This window comes from Tursiops truncatus, chromosome 3, assembly GCF_011762595.2.
Source record: "Tursiops truncatus isolate mTurTru1 chromosome 3, mTurTru1.mat.Y, whole genome shotgun sequence".
In the NCBI taxonomy this organism is placed as follows: Eukaryota; Metazoa; Chordata; class Mammalia; order Artiodactyla; family Delphinidae; genus Tursiops; species Tursiops truncatus.
In genome coordinates, this window is record NC_047036.1 from 16172505 (window position 1) to 16196052 (window position 23548).

The window sequence follows — 23548 nt, forward strand, 5'->3', positions numbered from 1 at the left end:
AAAGGATAGTGTGAGTCTATCAAGTATGACTGGGTAAATGCTAGTAAGTGAAGACTGAGACTTGACTGGGAGGAGAAAGGAGATTCGTAGCTGAACAAAAACAACGTGTCTCGTGTCTCAGCCTCATCACTGACAGTAGTGACTTGGGGCACAGGTGCTCCCACGCCCCATAGAGGCTGTTTGAAGCATCATTTGCAACTATATTCTCAGGACAGACTGTGTGTGTGCTATTTTATTTAGGAATGGGAGAGAAAATGCTAAATGGTCTCTTGAAGCCCTGTGGAAAAAACCAGAATTTTAAATGGTTGTAATCTATAGAGACATTAAGCACATTACAATACCAGCTGTGAGTTCTCATTTGAAGGACAAAAATAAATGATGGGAATATCAACTACTAGGGATCTGACAATGCCAAAGAAGTACAAAATAAACGTAAAATTTCTCATGATTTCCAATATGTATCAAACTAAAAAACTGCATTTCACTATCAGTGGACTATGAAATCTGAACGAAAATGCCCCAAAAGACATCTTCTTAACAGCTCATAGTCAAATTTGAAAATATCCCTTATCTTAAAATCAATGCAACATAAACTTAGGTATTCCTTCACCAAACCCAAACAGCCACAAGGAAAATCAGTATTTTCTGACAATGGTTATTAAGTATTTTGTTAAAAATGATAAAACTTATAAATAATAAGAACTTCACTTTTAAAGTAATATTACAAGGAAATAATAAAAAGTAATAAAACCAAGGGAAAAAAACATCTTCAAATTCTGCAACAAGGTGAAAGTGACAGTCTACAGAATCTTCCATTTAATATGATTTAAAATGGTCATTTTTGGTGCAGTTCACTCACTATTTTAAAAAGAATGTTCTATTTGAGCCCATTCATTTTTTTTCTTTTTTAAAATTAATTTTTATTGGAGTATAGTTGCTTTGCAATGTTGTGTTAGTGAACCCATTCATTCTTAACGACTGGAAATGTCTACAGAAGTGGAAAACATGTATCTAAAGAAGATAACCTAGAGACAAATATGAGCAGTAGATATTCTTGATAGCAAATTATCAGTTAAATTACGATAAAGATTTTCAATCTGAAAGGCACATGAAATGTGATTTAGAACACTGAAAATAAAGAGATGCAAACATATACATAGTTAAAAATAATCTCTTCTCCTACTAAAATCTGTAAGATTTACAAATGCACTTGACAGTCGGAATTAAGCCTAGGAATTAGTCTGGCAAATCTCCTTGCATCAAATAAAACCTAGTCCCTCAAGAGGCAGCATAAAGATCATGAAGCAGAACAGACTTGTAGATTAATGATGATTTTATATTGGTGGATTAGGATACACTTTTCTATTACAAAATGAATGAACAAAGGTACTGTATGCACAGACCCTCCTGGGGGTAAGCCTAGACTCACAGACTTTATGACATTATGGCTTTAGTTCATTTATTATAGATATTTGATTAAAAAGTTGAAATTATACAATGGATTTCTTTGATGCCAAGATGAAATGTTTACCTATCACAATTTAAAGAGAAGATGGTTGTAGAAAAATCTACATTTTAATCAGAAAACATATCATGCTTTCATTGTTGTTTTAAGGTAATATAATTTTTAAATGCTGTAACTTAAAAATTATCATCTGAATTCCAGTTTTTAATTTTAAATAAAATTGTATTATTACCAGTATATTAGTTAATGATAAAAATAAGGTCATTATCAAAAAACATGTTTACAATATACGTTTTGCTGTATATGTTGTTAAAAAAATAGAAATCTGTCACTTGGCTATTTTCCAAATCAAAATGTTTCTTATTTAATAGGTAAGGGGTCATAACTTTCCAGATAAATATTGAAGACGGTTGCTTAGCAAAAATTTTTCTATCTGCAACAGTTTGGTACTATAGCAAATAAAGAATTAATGGCAGAATATCTTATTTGTTTGGGGGGAGCACAAAATACAGTACAGTGCTTAATATTTAGTGTTTTTAATAGTGAATTAAAATGTTCATGTCTCTGCTCTGCCACATCTCCCTAGCTAGATTCTTAAGACTAATGTTGCATTCTGTCACCTCTATACTGTCTTCATTCCCCACTTCATTGAAAAGTATTCTCTGATCCGCTCTACATGAGGGAATGGACTCTATCCTGTAAAGTCAAATCACGCTCCACTTCTTTTAATTATAGGACTTTTCAGTGATCTCTCTAAAGTAACTCACATTTCACTGCCTTCAATTGCAAGTTACATTTCATTTCATCTTTATTTTCCCAAATAGATGGAGAGTCACTTGAAAGCAGGAGCTATGTGTTTTATTTCCTTGTATCTGGACAGCTTAGATCACTGCCTCATACACAGCAGACAATGCCTTGAAGACTGAATGGAAGGAATAAAACAATGTTAACTTAAGAGCTGACTATAGAATTTCTTTTAGAGGAAAGCATTCTAAGAAAGGAGAATAAGAATGGTGGTGAATAGCAATACAGTGTGAGGCTGGAGAACACACTGGACAGCCCCAAGTAAAATGTCAGGGGAGGGGATAGGGCTGAGTCGTGTGTGTGTGTGTGTGTGTGTGTGTATTTCAGGTGTTTTTTTTTCATTTTTAATTCAATACAATAATGAATATATTCTTACTGAAAATATTCAAAGTGCATTTCATAGATGTTTCTTAAGAAATATTATATATCCTATCATATTATCATTATTGCTTTTCTATGAGAATATATGCTACTCAAATCATTATTTCTGTTTGATATTTAATCATATATTGTTTGTTTTATACTGTCTGTACTTTTTCATAAATTTATTTTTATTTTATTTTCATTTGCTCACTATAGCTCCAAATATTTTGTCAATAGAACTTTACTGTAATTGACACATGTTTTTTATATTTTCTGAGGCATTCAGTACTTTAAAATACCCTTCCTTAATTGTCATATGAGTGTCATCTTAAATAGGCAGAGGTGTATTTTATTGTAGTTGTTTCTTTGAAATGTCACTAAAACAAGGTCCATGGACTATTAGCTTGAATCTTGCAAATGAGTACTTCAGCACTGATATTCTCTTTACAATTTAAATTCATTGTCTGGAAATTTGTAAAATGATTTCTTATCTCTCAAGTTAGGGATACTATACATATTTTTGGATCTAAAACCCATATATTCCTTCACTCAAGGTAATTCCTTCAGATATTTCATTATTATTTTTCCATCTATTTATTTATGCAATTCTTAGTTATCTTCATTGTGCCCTTTATAATTTGCAGCACTTTGTGCATGATTTCAACTTCTTTGCATTTTGATCTCTCTTCATAAAAAAAAAAAAATGAAATGGTAGTAATTGCTTCCATATCTCCATTTGACAAAAGAGGAAGCTGAAACACACTGAGAGCAGGAACCTGGCTATGGCCTCACACATAATTAGCAGAGGAACCTGGTTTCAGATTCAGGCAACTGGTTTCCTGAGTCAAACTCTGAAACATTCTTCTATGTTGCTTCCTTCTCCTTCTTTTTTCCTTTTTTTTCATTTAACAAATTTTTATCTAAACTTTCCTCTGTGTCTGGCACTCTGGTAGCAGTTAGGAATATAGCAGCAAATAAGTCAGACAAAAGTCCCTCTCCTCACAGAGTTTACAGTCTAAATGGGAGAGAGGTCACAGTGTGATAAGTGCTAGGATTAGGGAGGCGCAGGGTATCAAATGACCCCATTTGTCATTTAAAGACGTGGATCTGCTTTGGCGATCACTGTGGGGTATTGAATGTTGGGTGTCTGAAGTGCCGGCTCACTTGCGTTTATGGACATTGAATTTTTCCAGTTATGATTTCGAGTATGGATGGAGAAAGTGCTCCCAAGACTTTGGCAAAAAGGGGGGCTTGGTAGATGACAGGGACCAGGAGAGGCAGCTAAATGCCACAAGACTCAGAGGGGCAGGGAGGTGCCCAAGGACAACGACTCCACCTCCCAGCTCACCTTGTGAGGCTGTGATGGAGAAAGCGATGTTCTCTTGGGCAGTGTTGCCTCCTCTTTGATCTTTCTGGTTACTAATTCAGGTTTTAGCAGTGTCCATTTGAATTTTATCACCTTACCCGAATATTTAAATTGGTAATATTTTCATGCATCAACTCAAAAAGTCTTCCTTAGATATTTAAGTATGGTTTTCTCGTTCTAATGTTAAGTACACCCCACTATATGTTAACTGCCTCTGTCCTTCAACCTGCATGACCCTGCAATGTTCTCTGATCATCCACTTAGGGAGGTTCTTTGAGCTCTGAATCCCAGGGATTCCTCCTATACAGTAAGATTTAATGGGTAGATTTGGGCCAGTACCTAAATATCTTCTTGTGATTCTCAAAGCCTCTGTGCTTTGGAGGTGATTTTCAGGATTCATCCATAGGTTAAGTTTATTTAGCTGTACATGTTATCTCAGTAAAGATTTTTTTTAAAAAAGAATGAGTTTGACATTAGATTTTAGGCTACAGTTTTCTTCATTCTGCTATCCCTTTCAGATAACTGCCACACTGGGCTGCTCTTTCCCTGAACTCTGTGTATTCTACTTTTGGTAATTGTTTGTGCTTTGAGCACATGGTACTTTGAGGAGAAAGATTATAACAGGCATGGAAGAGTAACAAAGAAAACAAAAGCCAGAGAAATAGAGAAAAAAATGGTTGAATTGGTGAGTGGCATAAAGAGTGGCAATGTTGTATACCCCACTCATATAATATAATCCTCAGAAATTCTGGAGAGGATCTTGGTTTTGTTCAGTACATAGGATGGGATTCTGAACTAATTTTAATTAAAATTTTAAGAACAAATATCTGTAGCATATACATGAACAACCAGGCAGCCAGCATCTTAATGATAATTAGATTGTTAATGAACTATGACCTTTCTTCCAAGCCCAGTTTATATCCCAACTATTTAATGAAACTTGCCAAATGGTTTTTGAAGTATAAAACGTAATATGGATAAAACAGTAGTTTTTGACTAACCTATAGTCTGCCTGATAACTGAGAGAAAAGCCTGAAATTTCTGTTTAATGACATTAGAGAACCGCTAAAGTGATGTAAGTAGAGGGGTAAAATTCTAGAGAGGGCAAAAATGTGGGAAGTTGAACTGTGGATTACAATGTATTTGTTTATATTAGGAGCTAACAACAGGCTGGAATTCCAAGCTGGGGACAGAGAAAATAGGAGAACATTTTTTTTTTAACCGAGTCTTTTTATTTTTTTATTTTTTTTTGGCTTCGATCTTTAAATGATTAGCTTTCTGTACCATGTCCTAGCCCTTCAATCATTTTATTTTTAGCAGTTTTATTAGTGTATAATTGCTTTACAATGGTGTGTTAGTTTCTGCTTTATAACAAAGTGAACCAGTTATACATATACATATATCCCCATATCTCTTCCCTCTTGCGTCTCCCTCTCTCCCACCCTCCTGGGCCCACAGTCATACTGGAAATTAAGGGGCCTTAAACACATGGCTGATTCTCCCTAAAGATATTCATTAAATTGAAAGTTAAATTGAAAGTTTAGCAGAGATCTAAAACTCTAAGTGGAAAAGAAGAGCTTTTTTTTTTCTGTCTCTTCCTGTTGAACAGACAGTGATTAAGGTAGGGGACCAGGGTGAATGGCCCTAGTGCACAAACAGGCTCTCAGTTGAAAGCCCTAGAGGGCCATGCCTTAGGGACAGGGATAGTTCAGAGACAGGCTGAATCTAAAGAAAACTGCAAATTAGCATTGACTTAGCCTTGATTTAGTTCAATCCTACCCTGATTGGATTAAAGTACAAGCATACCTCCTTTTATCTTGCTTTGCTTTACTGTGCTTCCTGGATATTGTGGGTTTTTTTACAAATTGAAAGTTTGAGACAACCCTGTATCGAACAAGACTACTGCCACCATTTTCCCAACAGCATTTGCTCACTTTGTGTCTCTATGTCATATTTTGGTCATTTTCACAATACATCAAACGTTTTCATTATTATTAGTATAACTTGTTATGGTAACCTGTGATCAGTGATCTTTGATGTTACTATTGCAAAAACATTATGACTCACTGAAAGCCCAGAAGATGGTTAGCATTTTTTAGCAATAGAGTATTTTTTAATTAAAGTATGTACATTTTTTAGACATAATGCTATTTCACACTTAATAGACTACAGTATAGTGTAAACAAAACTTTTATATGAACTGGAGAGCATAAAAAAATTCATGTGACTCACTTTATTATGATAATTGCTTTATTGTGGCGGTTTGGAACTGAACCCAAGATGTCTCTGAGGTTCACCTGTAATGATGCCCCTCTCTAATTGTTCATCTAAGAAAATAGCAAACACTCTCTGAAGAATATATTACGATTTGAGACTCTTCTAGGTTTAGACACTATGTGTGACACCCAACTAAAAATTGCTAGAGATACTAAGAAACAAAACCATTATATCCCAGTCCTGTCTCCCCAGTCCCCCTGATGAAAAACAAAAAGAAAATTTATCACTTTATTAAGAAAGTAGAGTAGCTGACAGTGTTTGTAAAATCATTAAGATTAATATGTTCAAGAAAATAGAGGGAGAAAGAAGATAGAAAACATAAAAGAAATTATAGAGAATTTCACAAGATCTATATCTCTATAAAAGGAAAAATAAAAAAAAAACAGATAAAACAGCTATCAACCAAAGCAGTGAGCAGACCACATTTTCTTTGAGTGCATGTATTTGATTTGATAGGACACTTGCTTCCTTGAGCAGAATGTTAGTTACATGCTAGTGTTTTCTACCAGTATATTCCTAACATATGTCACAGTGAATAATAAACAAAAATAAGCCCCAAATAAAGAAACTTTTATATACGTAGGATGAAACACTTAAGAAGACATTTATTCTCTAATGTTCAGATAAATTAGCAGATTCCAAATTAATGAGGGATAAAACATAGGGCAGGAAAGATCTAACAAAGATGGCAAAGAACTGGAACAACATGAAACATTACCTTAAATTTAAGTATTTATCAAGCAGATCTGGGCTGTGAATAGGAGAATCCCACCAGGGTATAGATGGAGGAAAATCTTCTTAGTTGATATGGGGACGTTAGCTATGATTCCAGGCATAAACACTATTAAGGTATATGTCTCTGGGATTCAGCTTTTATTGTGGTCAAGGGTACGGGCCTAGAGTTTCTCAAGCTCACTCTTTACAGATGAATTTAAAACATAAGAACAGGAATTTAAAGTTGGGGAAAAGAAAAAAAAAAAGCCCAAATGATCAGTTACTGAAATCACCCCAAAATCTCTAGAACAAAAGGGAATGGGGGAGCTGTCTTTCTATCTACTAGTGGCTGACAATGTGTTTATTCAAGACAACCATCTTTGAAATGGCTGCTTCTTTGAAATGGATCCCTGTCAATCAATCAAATTTTAGTCACGCAGTTACATTACAAAAAAAAAAAGAAAAGAAAAGAAAATAAAAGCCAGCTGTCAGGGTTTACACTACCTTTATATCTTTATAATATCATCTTCATAATAATTAGAGGAAACAATTAACAGATTATTCCTTGAGCTAACATTCTGTTCGAGAAAGCAAGAGTCCTATCTATCAAAGCAAATACATCCATTCAAAGAAAAGGTACTCCAAACACCTATTGCTTTAGTTGATAGCCATTTCTTCCTTTTATAGAGATGTAAATCTTTACCATCTTTATAATATCTTGATACGTTAGGATATGCCCTCTTTTCTTCTCTTTCCTCTATTTTCTTCTTTTCCTACATTCTTGCTTTTCTCAACCCTTTACCATTTGCATTTTATTAACAGATTATTAAATTCAGTTTATGATAAAAATTATATTTAACTTATAGACTAATTTAGAAATTTGTTGATTTACTAATGGGGTAAAGATATTATTTTTGTGTTTTTTTAATATTTTCAGTAACATTGCCTTTCATAATGGTGACTTGAACATTATTTATTGGATATTTATTCTCTGATGATCTTAGAAGAGTTTTTTGTTAATTTGTTTGATTTGTTTTTACCATTTTACATTTATCTGATTTGCTATTTATTCACGTTTTTTACATATAGAAAATCTAGCCATTTGGGGCATTTATTTGTATTCCAAAATTTGGCAATCTATCCAATTGTTTCTTAAGATGTTTCTGTGGATTCTTTTAAATTTTCAGAAAGACAATTGCATCTCATTTGTTAACAATGATAATCTTACATTTTGTTTCTATTTATTATTGTTCTTTTGTTCTATTTTTGTTTTGTTTTATCTTTTTGGACTGAGGAGAACATTCAGTACACTGCTGATTAATTGTAGTGATTGAAATATCCTGAGACTAGCAGAATTGTCCAGCTGAACCCATCAGAAATTGCTAATTCTTAGAAATGTGAGCTAAATAAATGAATAAATGTGCTTTATTTTAAGAAAACTAGTTTTGGAATTGTTTTCTTTTTCAGCAATAGTTTTTTTAAGCAATAGCTAAATATTTCTAACTTTTCATGTAAAATTTCCTACTACATTTTGAATTTGGCATATCTCTTGTAAGTAGCATATAACAGTCTATTTTTAAAATAAAATATCTTTAAAAATGATATTTAATCTGTGACTATGGTATATTTGAACTACTTTCTACTTCAAATAAAATTGTCATTGCTTCTATTTTGCATCTTTTATTCTACTTTCTGACCTCTGTTCTACTGATGAAATGTTTTATTATTTAACTTTTTAAAAATCTCTCCTTGCTTTGGAAATTACAGACTCATATTCTATTAACTATTATTCTAGTGTTAACTCTTCAAGTTTTAACATTTGAAATGAAATGTTAATTGCAAGGCTTTTTTGTCTATTATTTCTTGCAGAGATCCTGAAGGCAAAGATTAATACAATATTTGCCAAAATGTCAGTAGCTAAAAATTTAAAAGTTTCTTTTCTTATACATTGGAAAAAAGTCTTTAATAACTGTCCTCCCTTAATTCCTGATAGCTTACCACTGCTAACTAAATATAGAGAATGTTGACAATAGGAAATTCTTTTCCTTTAGCAGTTTGAGCATATAATTGTTATCAGCTTCTGTCATCTATTTTTTTTCTTTTTTAACAGGAATCTACTTTAGATCTAATTATTATTGCTTTTTAAATATTCTGCCTTTTCCTTTTGATTAAATATTTTTTCTCTTTATCTTTGAGGTTTAGCACTTTTAAATTGGCATATTCAAGTATAGATTTGATTTCCTGCTTGCCTTTGGGTGTTCTTTATTTTTTATAATAGCCAATTTTTTTAAAAAAATAATTAATTTATTTTTGGCTGTGTTGGGTCTTTGTTGCTGCATGCAGGTTTTCTTTAGTTGTGGTGAGTGGGGGCTATGCTTCATTGCAGTGCATGGGCTTCTCATTGTGGTGGCTTCTCTTGTTGTGGAGCACAGGCTCTAGGTGCATGGGCTTCAGCAGTTGTGGCACGTGGGCTCAGTAGTTGTGGCTCATGGGCTCTAGAGCGCAGGCTTAGTTGTTGTGGTGCACAGGCTTTGCTGCTCCGTGGCATGTGGGATCTTCCCAGACCAGGGCTCGAACCTGTGTCCCCTGCATTGGCAGGCAATTCTTAACCGCTGCACCACCAGGGAAGTCCCTGGTGTTCATGTTAATCGTGAGGGTCCACATATTTTCAACCTTGAAAAATTGTCATGCAATTTTATCTACATATATTGCTTGTTGCTATAATTTCTAATTCTTCCAAATATTTTATATTCCATATCTATTAAGTGTTCTCACAATTTTTAAAAATTTTGACATATCTGAACTTTGTTTGCTTGAATTAATGGATTTTACTTTTGACTTGTTAAATCTCTCTGTGTCCAGTCTAGAAGTAATGCAGTTTTTTTTGTTTTCTCTTTGTATCTGTGTGTGTGTATATAAAACATATACATATATATACACATATACATATATACATCATACATGTATATATACATATATGTTTACACATAAATTTTAAATGTATGGATAATTTATATCTATATAGTCTATATGTATAACTAAATCTATGTAATTTCTAGAAATAGTTCTATATACATTTCTATATATTCAATACCTATATTTTAATATATATCTTATGTATACATGACATATATACATACATATATATATAAACAAAATTTAAAATTTTAATTTCTGTATGTTTATATATAATTATGTATATAACAGTAAACATCTATATATTTTCATGTCATTTTATATACTTTTCTATCTAGGTAAAAACTGTAGTTTTAATAAGGATTTTAAAATTATTTTCATATAAATATTTTCTTTCATTGTCTCATTTCATGTAATCACTTCTCGGTCTTTTTAAAAAAAATCTTCTTTTTCTTAATTTTGAAAATGTTAAACATGCTAATATTCAAGTATTTTTTCTGTTAATTTATGTATTTTGCATGATTCAGAGTGAATTCATTTTCTGATTTATTTCTTATTATTTATTGACTATCTTTTAATTTTTTGACTTTCAGATTTATCATACACAACAATATGCATTTCTCTCTGTCTAATTTTAGAAACAGCTTTTTGTCTCTACTCACTCTTTGCCATAAAGCAGTTTTGGAGATGCCACTAAACCAATGGCTTCCTGATCACTCATCCTGGCTTGGAGTCTCTGTCTGGCTTCTATTGTTTCCTGAATATTCATATTCATGTAAGCAGGGGGCACAGAAGAACAATGGTTTTAATTTTTTCTTCTAGATTTCTTCATGTTCTGGGGGCATGTAAATGTTTACTAACTCACGGAATGCAATGACCAAGCTGCAGGATCCAGTAGGCCTGGACTTGCTGACTCTTACTCTTTGTAGTTTGTTCTGGTTGTTGGCCACAGAGGTGTTTATGTACCCATGAATATATGTATATATTCATTTTGGTATGAATATTCCATTTTAAATTTCATCTTTATAAATTATTATCCATAACTGCCTTCTGTTTAGAGAAAAAGCCATCTTGACTCTTAATATATACATATATATATATATATATTTTTTTTTTTTTTTTTTGCGGTATGCAGGCCTCTTACTGTTGTGGTCTCTCCCGTTGCCGAGCACAGGCTCCGGATGCACAGGCTCAGCGGCCATGGCTCACGGGCCCAGCCGCTCCACGACATGTGGGATCTTCTTGGACCGGGGCACGAACCCGTGTCCCCTGCATCGGCAGGCGGACTCTCAACCACTGCGCCACCAGGGAAGTCCATTGACTCAATATCTTTATACAGCGCCATTAATTCCCCCAATGCTACAGAGTAGATATTTCAAACCAAAACTTAATGGATGTAAAAACTGAGGTTAAGAGAAGTTTGGTGGCTTGTCTTATCTAGCATAAACAAGGCTGTTTGCTCAAGCATGTGTTTTCACCTATGTGCTAGTATCTGTTTTTTAAGAACATTGCTGCTTTTTCTTTCTGAAAGAAATTATTTGTGTTATATATAATTTCATCAATTCCCAAAAATGTTTAAAATAAATTAAATGAATTTTAAAATAAATTAAAACATCTTTACTCCCATACAACTGCCCACAGGCATCACATACTTGAGATGGCATAGCTGATTTAAAGCATTCATATATATGGTTAAAATAAATGTTAAAAAATTTACATCGGCATTATAAACACTTTCAAAAGTGTGTACATATTTGAGGGGAATTTTTTGAATGTGAGTTCCCAGAACTGGTAATGTTGTCATATAACTAAAATGAGACCTTTTGAATGTATTCATTAGTTGAATTGAGAAATTCCAGGCATAATAATCTTGAATGAAGGACTTTTAGTCACTAATATAGGTTTCAAAAAAGTAAAATTCTCTTGTTTTTCTAAAATATTTCAGGAGTTATTTACATTAAATAGCTTGATTACAACACATCTTCAGATCTAAGTCAATTTTTCTTTATAATATCATCAAATTAAAATTGCTTTTAAAATGTAAATAAATTTTTAATTGGAATGGAAAAAATTCAACTGAAATATGATTTCTAAATATGTGTTTCTAAATATAGTAAATTTCAGTTTATTAAAGCAGAAAGTTGAATGTTCTCCAAATTATGCAATTATTTGAATATGGGAAAATATGAATTGATTTTCAGATATTTAGCATAGTTAATTATAATATTTAAATACATTTGGGATTTTAGGGTTGGATGTTTGGATGTAAATAAATGTTCAATAGTCAATTTAATACAATTTGTCATACACAAACATGGATAAATATGTATTGCCATAAGTACAGCTGACCACAGGGATAGTTAAACTGAGAGAGACAAACAAGCTTGGTATTTTTATATGAATTTTGTTATGGCCACATGCACAATTTAGTATCCCTGTTATGATTATTTAAGGAAGCTTAGGGATAATGGAAAAAATGTTTAGTGGGTTGTCATTTAGTGATTTTATTTTTGCTTGAATTTGAAAATGCTTCTACATGAAGGGTACAGAGAAGGAATTAACTACTTCAAAATGTACATGCTATTGTTTCTTTCATGTGATTCTGAGGCACGTCTTAAATCTTAAATAACAGTATATTCAGATATATGTGATCAAAAACTACTTTGAGAAGAAGAAAGTTGATGCCAGTCAGAACACTGTACATATTGAGTGGCTTGCTGTTTCCCTTCCATACGGAAGAATGACTTTTACACAACTTTGAGGAATCTACCAAATCAGGATTCTAAATCATGGTGAATCTTCTCTAGTTATTATGTTCTTTTTTCCCTACACAATAAGAAGGCTAAACAAAAATAATTCAAAAATTTCCACAGTGCTCTGTAATTATGCATATGTATTTACCCATATTTTGGAAAAATATTCATAATAACAAGGGGAAATATAATTTGTACAGCACATCTTGATAGCCTTGCTAAAGCAAGATGATTTCAAACATTGCAGTTCCTTTTCTAATGGTCCCTAGGACATATTTTTCATTTATCCTAATTTAAATTTTTTCCACCTCCTAGCAGTTGCAGCAGTTCTCATAAACATGTTTGTCAGCTAAGATTTCTCTTAAAAGTTGCCCAAGAGCATATTACATGAACATTTCTTGTTTAAAGGGATGCTTCTGAATAAACTCATTGAAAGTTATTTGTACATATGGCTCAATTTTAAACACAAGCTATTCACGGATCATAACACATTAACATCAAACTGACTTTGAATGTTGATTTGCAAGCTGTTCATGAGTATATAAGAATAAAGCAAAGCTGTTCAGGCTTATTCCATATCAAGTCAAAGCAGATACCACAAAGATCAAAAAATATATGTATTCATGTTCACCTTCATTGTCCTTCAGAGTGAAGTTTGGGTTTATAGACAGATGCTCATCAAGAAAGAAGTTAAACCTTTGTCCATTGGCAAAATCATCCTTATCAGTGGCACTGATGGTATGAATAACCTAAAGAAAAGACAAAATTAAATAGTAAATTTAATTTGGCTTTGTCCCTTGATTTTAATATTATAACATTTTCAATATCCAACTTGAGTGTTTTCAAATTCTTATTCTAGTAAAGGTATGAGCTAATTTGCTCTCCCTTGCATTAGACTTTAAGAAATGTATTATGGCACACCATATAATCATTCACACTTTATTTTCTAGCATGGCACAAACATTTTTTTTTCCTTTATTACCCACAGTACCTTGGGGCCAATTAGTTGTAAGGTTTTGTGTGAACGTTTGTTTAGGGAGACGTGAAATATAGTTTGTACAAATACGAATATTCCAGTGTTGATGTAGAACAGCCTTTCTGTACATGTTGGTCTCAGTCAGCAAATGAAAAAGCACTAGAGTCATAATTTTTTGTTTTAGGAGACCTTTGAGATCATGATCCAGCCCCTGTATTTTAGAGACGAGGACTCTGAGTCCCAAAAAGAGTGTGATGTGCCTCAAATCTGTAAAAATCTGGCAGAGGTAAAACTAGACCACCCAGAGCTTTAGGAAATTTTTTAATCCCTAGTGGTTGAGAGAAAGCAATACCCAAATTTGGACTTTACACACATTAAGAAACAGAGAAATTTAGAATATATAAAAAAATATCCCAGGTAGTCTAAGAGCAGCATACACATTCCAATCGTTAGAGTCATTACAATCTTTAAAAGTAATATTGAAACAAACAAGCAAGATGATATTTTACTTTTGAAAAAAAATTAGTATCCTAATGCTCAAGTGTACTCTTTCTAGCTTTTCCTTAGAGAAATTGAAAACAGAGAGAAAGTAGAGCCAGAAAAATAGTATTTCCTGCATATGAAATATAGTACGTGCATTTCAAAAATTGATATGATTTCTAAGAACATTTTACTCAGTTTCACCGTATTTCAATATTTTACATGTGAGATAATCCACCAAAATGTGTCATAGTTAAAACCTAAATTCCTCTCCAGGTACTGAGACTGTTAGCTTGTGAGAGAGACGAGGAGGAATATAAAGGTACTGAGAATGAGTGGTCAGGGAGAGTAGGAGCGGAAGAGCATGTGTTTTCATGAAGTGAAAGTGAAGAAGGAGCTTCAGGGTATAAAAGTGATCAATTTCCTCCATATATGCCCATGGCTCATTCCTTATGCCCTTTCCCATCACCATTCAGAATTTACTTTCTCATCAGGAGATCCTGGTGAAAGCCCCTCTCCCTACATATTCCAAGAAGTTTCTATCATTCTTCATTATTTCCCTCCATATTATTTATCTATGAACTGAAAATTTACATAGCTGCTGATTTTTTTTTTCATTGAAACAACTAGTATCTGGACAGATCTTTTTTTTTTTTTTTCTTGTTATTGCCTTTTGACTATAAATAGAATAAACTGATGGATAATCAGAAGCAATCTTTATGATTTTTCTCAAGCACAGGAAAAGCTCCATAGCATTTAGAGTGTGCAAAATCTGAAGAACACAACATTTTCTTCACGTTAGTTACTTAGTATCAAATTGAAATAAAATATCAAATTTTCAAGGTTGTTTTCAGGGTTAGGTAAAACAAATACTGTCAGCCCTCCATGTCTGTGGTTCTGAATCTGTGGATTCAACCACCATGGGCCAAAAATATTTTTTAAAATTCCAGAAAGTTCCAAAAAGTAAAACTTGATGCCATGCTGTGGCAACTATTTAGATGGCATTTACATTGTATTTGCAACAATTTACATAGTATTCACTTTGTATTAGGTATTATAAGATATTATAAGAGATGATTTAAAATATATGGGAGGATGTGTGTAGGTTATATGCAAACACTACACCATTTGATATAAGGGATTTGAGCACTTGTGGATTCTGTTATCCTGAGGGGGGTGAGGTCCTGGAACCAATTCCCCACAGATTCTAAGAGACAGCTGTATAAATTTTTCTTTGGGAAAATAAATGTCTTCTCACTCTTATTTTTCATTCATTGTGATTCTCCAATTTACAATCCTATTTCCTCAGTGATACCTCATAACATACTGACACATTTGCAAGTTCACTTCTTATCCTAGAATGTAACTCTGGAGAGGATTGGTAAAGAACAATTAATTTAAATAAACTGAGCTATTTATGTTTTCTGTTATCAATGCTTTGGAACAATTTTCTTCTCATTTCAAAGTTAATTTATCACTTATTTTAAATTTTCTTAAATTTTTACAAACATGAGCCTATTCAATTTGTTAAACACTGATATAATTCATATTATATTATGTTTACTATTTTTTTGTTATCTCTAAAATATAAATATCCCTTCCATTTTTATACAGGTAATTTCAAATCTCAATTTACCAGGAAGCTCACTTATGGCAAATTTTTCTTCCTCAGAAAGGGTTCTCAGTCTCATCTACATAGTAAATGATAAGTTGGTTACCACATTTTGTTTAAGAGTGACTGATTCATCTTGAACTTTTGTTGAAGTGTTGGACATGCATCTGTACTTAAATATTTTTCCATAATATTTCTGAGAGATGATTCTAAAAACCTAGTATGTTGGTCTTTTTTTTTTTTTTTTTAAATTTAGAACTCCTAGATATTCTCTTGTTGAGAGAAGGTATATTCAATTTCTTTTTTGGTTGTTTTACTAATCACCTTTTCTCTTTCATTAGGAAATGTGATTTCCATTTGCTTCCTCAGACTTTTAATAGAAAACATGCCTAAGAAGTTAACATGTTTATGATTTTTAGAAGATTTAAACTTCTGGCAGATATCAGATAGTTGCCATGTTTCCATTCATCAATATTTTCTACCATTTTTTCAGACTTATTGATTTATCTACACTGTGCTACCTGTGCTCTCTGTTTGTGCAGCTAGTTGGTGATGTATGATCCATAAAAAATTTATTTTCTGATTCTCTTTCCTTCTAACTGGACTCAAATGTTTTCTATCACTTGCACATTATGCAATAAGTACATAACGCATTTGATTATTTTGAAAGATCTGAGATTTACTCTAACAAAGGGAGAGAAAACTCAAATTGATTGATGGTATTACAAATAATTACTAGCAAAATTTTTTGATAATGTCCATGAATAAGGATTCACCTTTGGTAGAAAATAATTAAAACCAATTTTATATTCCTTTTATTAAATAAATGTATCCCATTGTTTAAATGTGTTTAAAACATGTTTAAAATCTATCACTTCTAGAGTACTTTAATTAGGAAAAATAGTGTCAGAAATTTATACAAGTAACATAGTCTTCTGTTTCGTAAATAGCTAACCCTAATTAAAGCAAATTAAAAAGGAAATTCTATGGAACACATTGTATCTTCTTTTAATTAATAGAGCTTGCCTTATAATATGATCTCAAATGATCATTTCATTTGATAATAATACCAACTTTTGTTATTTAGCTGAGGTTTATCTTTGATAAGATGTAAAATCTCTACCAATCTAGTTAACTTTTTTCATACAAAGTTGTACTGTTAATAATATCAATAATACCATGGGGAGAGAGGCTGGTGTTATGTAATAAAATGTTTTCTTTTATATGTTATGTTTTCTAAGTTTACTTCTAAAAAGAAAAAATACAGAGGGAAAAGTCAATACGAATAAGACAGAAAGCATTCCCTTTGTTATTTCTCAAAGTTTCTAGGTACAGGCACATCTCACCTATTTTGAATTCACTCTTATTTGGGAACTGATTTCAAATTTCATGCATGCATGATTTTCTTTTTAGTATTTTTTTATGCAAGGTACTTAAAATTTTTTTCAGAACAGGAAAATATATTAACTCAGAGAAATATATTGTTGAAGTTTATACTGATACCTGAATCGACCTGAACTCTGCTCTTACATGTGGTTTGAACCTCTGCTTTCAGAAAAGACCAGTCTCAGCTGTAGTCACATGCTGTTACATTTAAATGCACAACATCCATAACAGAAGTGTCTGTAATTCTAAAAGCAATTGTCATAGAAAGAGGAACTGTGGCAATACAAATACGCTTCAGAAAAGCTATTTCACAAATCATTATTTAAATAATTTCCTATTCCAACTCTTCATCAAAATATACAGTTTCTCCAGAAATGCTACAACCATAAGAGTAAATGAAAAAAAGACCTCAAAATTAAATAATAGAAAGATTCAGACAATTTTCCACTGTAATGGGTTAATCATACAATTGACTACATGAATGGGTAATGATTTGTTTAAATGCAGGTGTAATAAGCAATACTTTTAAAATGATGTTTTTATTCCCTCAATGAAAAGTCTAAATTCATTTTGGTGAAAGAGTTGGAAACAAAAGCTCAGATAACATAAAGAATGCAATACTAAAGACAGCAATGATGCTAAATGTGAATACAGTTTACAAAGAATAAGAAATAATCACATAAAAAATATATTAGAACTTTGGGGGGCTAGGTCTAGCAATTATGTCTTGAAAATAGTAACAGTTATATGAAAAAAAGATAAATACTATATAAATGGTTAATGGGACTCACAAAAGAAACAGTTTGTCACAGATTTAACCCTCTCTAAAAAATGGAATAACTTTTCACCTGAGGAGAACAGGACAACCCACACTTAAAAGAATTTAAGACTTATCTAGTCATATACTCATAGAATCTCAAGCTTGGAAGGGCCCTGAAATTCTAACAATTTTCTTCATTTTAGAGATTAAGAGAGCACTTGTCAACATCACATTAAATTACTTCTTAGGAAGGCTACAGAGTTTAGGTGGTCAATGTGGAGGGTAAAACAGAGGGACCCAGGCTAACAATGTGACATTAAGAGGAGAGCATGGCCAGTGAGAATGCCTGAATGGACTTCCTCATGAGCAAAAAGTGGACAACACGCAAGGTCAATGGAAAAATTCAAGGTCACATGCCAATATGAAGAGAGTTCAAGCCAGAAAACTGAGACTAGCATTTTCAATTACAGAGAAGATGTTTACATCCACAGGGGAAGGATCAGTTGATCCAAGAGCAAGGGCTGAGTATCATCTGCTCAGAAATTCAGTAATTTCACCTACACCTACAAAACTGGTACATGTGAGCTGCTCCTAATACAAGATTACACTTTATCCTTGAAGTAAAAATTATTAATTAATTAGTTAATTAAAACAAACATTTTAGAAGAAATAATCTAAAAAGAAAACATCTAATAAAAGCTGATGATTTTTTATTCTTTATGCCACATTTCAAATGATCTAAGTTTAAATTCTCTGAATAACCTAGGAACCAAAGAAACAAAGACTCAGTGAGGGAAAGGTCCTAAGTTTACTAAAAAATCTTATTTATAGATTAGGTGATCGATACCTAAGAAAAGCAGTATTTATTTCTAGATATTTTATTTTCTTAAAGTGATATTAAATGGTATAGTATTTTAATTTTCATTTTCTAATTGTTTCTAATATAAAGAAAAGGAAGAAATACATTTATATTGACCTTATATTTAGCACAAGTTTGAACTTGTGCTCAATTTTATTAACAATTTCAACTACTGTATAGTAGTATTACCACTATTATTAGTAGTATTTTTATTATTAATGAATGTTTAACTTTACCAAAACCTTTGGCTTCATCTATGAAAATGAATTTTGATTTTTCTCCTTTTCATTTTAAAGTAATTATTTTTTCTGGATTTGCTTTGACAATATTTTATTTATGATATTTCTATGTTCATGAAAGAGAATATCTATAATTCAAATTATATCCTTCTCAGGTTTTGATTTCAAAGTTTGTTGTCAGCATAAAATGAGTAAAAAAACTGATTGCCCTTTTTTCCTTTTTGATACAGTATATTTTGATTATCATTCCATTTAACTATTTTCAATTTTTATTACTTTATTGGCTCATTGTTTATTTAGAAATGTCTTTCTTCATTTCTGATGGAGTTTTTCTAGCAATATTTTTGAATTAGTATCTTGCATTATTTTATTGTAAGAAAAATGAGACCAATTCTTTGAAAATTATTAAAACTTGCCTTGTGGTCCTGAACATTGTAAATTTTGGTCAATGTTTTGTGTAAGTTTTGAAAGAATGCATAATCTAAAGTTGTTCAATGCAATGTTCTATATTTGTTAAACAGTAAAGCTTCTTAATTGTGGTATTCAATTTTCAGTTTCCTTAATAAAATTTTATGTGATCATTCTATCAGTTTCTGACAAAAGCATACTAAAACTCTCAGCACAATAATCTCAGTAGACATTTCTTAAATATTTTGGTGATTTTATTTTAACATAAATATTGATATATACTTCTTTAAGTTTACATTATATTTGTCTGCTTTTTATTTTTCTACTTCTTCCATATTTATTATTTCTTGGTTCTTAAAAAAATTACCATGACTTCTACCTAGCTATTATAAATTTGTGTACTAAGCCTTTCTCTTTTATTTTACCTATCTTGTGTTATAAAACAAAACTATATCTCAAGAGCAAATATGAAAATTTGTCATTCTAACTTTGAATTTTAAAAACTTTACAGAAATTCACAGGGTTATTTTGGAAATATTAAATTGGTTATATACTTCATATTTTATTAAGTTTACATTTTAGTTTTTAAATATGTCTTTATAGAATCCTTGAAAATAGGTCCTATATAAAAAGATTTTTCCCTTTATCTTTGTATCATAAAATATAAAAAAGCAAGATAAAGTCACATGCAACAATTTTGTAAATGTGTGAACTATTTAATTGAATGAACATTTTAATAAACATAATAAAGGTCAAGAAATAAAACTGTCAACATCACTTTATTTAGGAGTATTTTAAATTCGAATTTCTATTATCTTGTTAGTTACATAGTCTTTTATTATTTTATTACTTAAACTAAAAATTACAGTATTCATTCTTGACACATAATATCTATTATAAATTAGTATTTTCTCAATTACCCCAAATTTAAGGAGTTTAGAATATTTTAACTTTGTCTCCTTCCTTCTGATACCTTGTTCCCATGTATACTATGTATATTTTAAACCCCAGAAAATGTTCCTTTGTTTTCTATTCATTCATTAATAATTTATTGTTAACAATATATTTACTGATTGCTTTGGTCTTTATGGAGTCTTACCACTCCAAGATGCCAATTTGATTATTTTCCTTTTTCTTTTTCCAAAAAAAGCTTTAATGTGTGTATTGGCAAGGAATTGTCACTTTTTTGTTGTCGTTGTTTGTTTTTGCCTAAATACGAGTTTTTCTTGTCTTTATTTTTAAGGACTATTTTTGGTACACAAAAGAATTCATGGTTGTTAGATAGTATCTCTGGCTCTTGGATTTATCTTTCCTTTTTTAATTTTATTTTTTTAATCTTTCATTCTTCCTGATTAAATAATCAGCTTTTGAAATTGTTCTTTTAAAGGTTTTGAGTATTATTTTTATATTCTACATACTAGTCCTTCATTGGATAAATGGTGTGCAAGCATCTTTTCCCACTATGTGGTTTTTCTTCTTATCCTCTTAACAGGGTCTTTCAGAAAGCAAAAATGTTTAGTTTTGATCAAGTCCAATTTATCATTTTTTTTTTCTTTTATGGATTATGCTTTTGGTGTCATCCAAGGACTCTTTGCCTGGCACTACATCCTTTTTATTCCCTAACAGTATTATGTCTTTTTTTTCTAGATGTTTTAAAATTTAAACTTAATTTTATTTCTGAAATTTTATTTCAATTCATCTAGGTAAAGTTATTTTTGTAAACGGTTGCTTAGATTTTTGTTTTTTTTCTATGCTTCTTGAATCTTTGACTTGTTGCTTGCCAACAGTATGGAAAAAATTTCAGTCTTGAGCTCCTCAAATATTACTTCTGCCAATTCTCTTGTTTAATATCCCTCTGAGAATTGGATAACTTGTGTATTAGACCTGCATGTTCCATATCTTTCATATTCTTATTAATGTTTTCTATCTTCTTGCCTTTCCATGCTTTAACATGAATATTTAATCTAACCTACTTTCCAGTTCACTATTTTCTCTTCAGCTATGTCTAATCTGATGTTATTACCAAAATTGAAATCCTATATTAAGTGGCTGTATTTTTAAAATCTAAATTTTCTATTTGCATGTTTAACATTTTTCTCAATTGTACCTGTATAATATATGTTAAGAAAATAATTCTAGGATATGTGCATCCATTTCTAAAACAATTGAAGTACGATTTGCTAAGTAAGTCATTATATATCTGTACCATAAAATACTGTTTTTGAAATGGTGATATGGAAAAATATTTAAGCACTGGAAATGATAATCTTAATACATTGCTAAGAGTAAACCAGATAACCTGTAAATACTTTCAAATATAATTTTCAGTCATTTTGTCCTCATTCACATTTTCTAATTTTCTTGTGAGAAATGAACATGAGAAAATTTCATGTTTTTACATAAAGTGCCCTCTCTCTCTCTCTCTCTCTCTCTCTCTCTCTCTCTCTCTCTCTCTCTATATATATATATATATATATATATGTAAATACCTCCCCTGGAAATATTAAAAACATATAATCAATGATAACTTTAGCAAGCCATAGTTGATTATCCCTCATACACAAATACACAAGGCAATGTTTCTCAGGACTATAATTTTGTCACAACCTTCAAAATGATTTAAAATAATTTTGGATGATATATTTATTCTGGTCATTATATGAGTCTGTCAGACTCACCAGAGGGATTCTCTTTACTTGTTTGATGAAGTAAGTGGCCATGTTGGGGAACCCATATCACACACAAACACACACACACACACACACACACACACACACACACACACACACACAAAACTCTGGGTGGCATTTCAGAACTCTGGGGAACACTGAAGAGCCAAGGAACATCCTGAAGCTCTCAGGTCTGCAGCTGAAATTAACTGAATGCTACCGACAACCACGTGAGCTCGGAAGAGATCCCCAAGCCTCAGGTAAGAACTCAGCTTGATTACATCTTATGAGACTCCTGCAAAGACCTAGCTAAGCCATGAGCAGAATTCTGATCTGCAGAAACTATGAGATGATAAATATGTGTTGTTTTAAGCTGCTAAGTTTGTGTAATTTGTTACACAGCAGAGAAGACAGATGCATATTCCCTTCCCATGTCCCACTTGCTTTATGGGCGTCAAAACACTGGCCTCCCTTCGGAATTGTCATGCTCCTTTAACTGGCTGCCATATTACATCCAGATTCATGTCTTATGTTCAAGCTCTTCTCACCATCCTTCCCTCTCCCCACCTCCACCAATCATTCCCACTTTTCATGTTAAAACCTAATCATTTTCTAGTATCAATATCACTCAATGGCCACTGTATGTGACTCCCTCATTCCATCCAAAATATGTAGACCAGGCCAGTCTCTCCTCCCCACTCTAGTCCCTAAGCTTCATTAGGACAGGAAGAGTTCACTGTTTCCTCCTCATTTAACACAGGGCTGTACCAAAACCATTCAATATCATTTTATTGGTATTATAAATGTATACATGAATGAGTTCATTTGTTGAATTACATTTGGGATCTGGAGAAAATGTATTTTCTATGAGTCTCAAAAAATCTATTTGGTACTTAAAATAAAGCTTTATAAAATTATTTTTACTAAGCACAAAAATAACACTGGGGGATCTTTGAGGATTATACCTAAGAATAATAGAAATAGAGCTGCTTATTTTTCTTCCATTCAAATGCTAGGAAGGAAAAAATTAACTTACCTGGCCAGGCTTAGAATTTTCACAGACAACAATATCATATTCCCTGGCAAGTTCGGGTGGATTGTCATTGACATCCAGAACTCTAATAACCACTGTGACATGGCTCAGCAAACTCGGATTGTCTGCAAAACACATAGGAATGCATTTAGTATTTCCATGAACACTTTAGAGGCTTGGTTTAAAACCAATCTCCTTAATACTGTAGCTTGTCACTAGCCCCATATGCTGCAGCAGGACTTTTGGCAAAAGACAACTTTATGATGACATTCTTTGTTAGAACTCATTAACTTACAGAAAAATGAAAAATGAACACCAAGGCATGACATGAATGCTAAAATGATATTTTGTCATATCAAGGAAATTACATGTTATTCAGGAACTGAAATGGGAGAAAGTTGTCAGAATTCATTGTATGCTGTCAGAGTCTAAGGGATGAACACCTGGTTTCATCATTAATCTAAGAAA

General features: G+C 31.9%; 1 protein-coding gene across 2 annotated transcripts in view; it reads right to left on the reverse strand.

The window, feature by feature from the left end:
• CDH18 (cadherin 18) overlaps window positions 1–23548 on the reverse strand; it is a 504214-nt gene that overhangs the window by 18193 nt on the left and 462473 nt on the right. For both annotated transcript variants that reach the window (XM_073802032.1, XM_073802033.1), the window contains exons 9-10: window positions 23084–23205; window positions 13290–13407 (exon numbers count right to left, since the gene is read on the reverse strand). In XM_073802032.1, the coding sequence (XP_073658133.1) occupies window positions 13290–13407; window positions 23084–23205 (240 nt within the window). The remainder of the gene's footprint in view (window positions 1–13289; window positions 13408–23083; window positions 23206–23548) is intronic.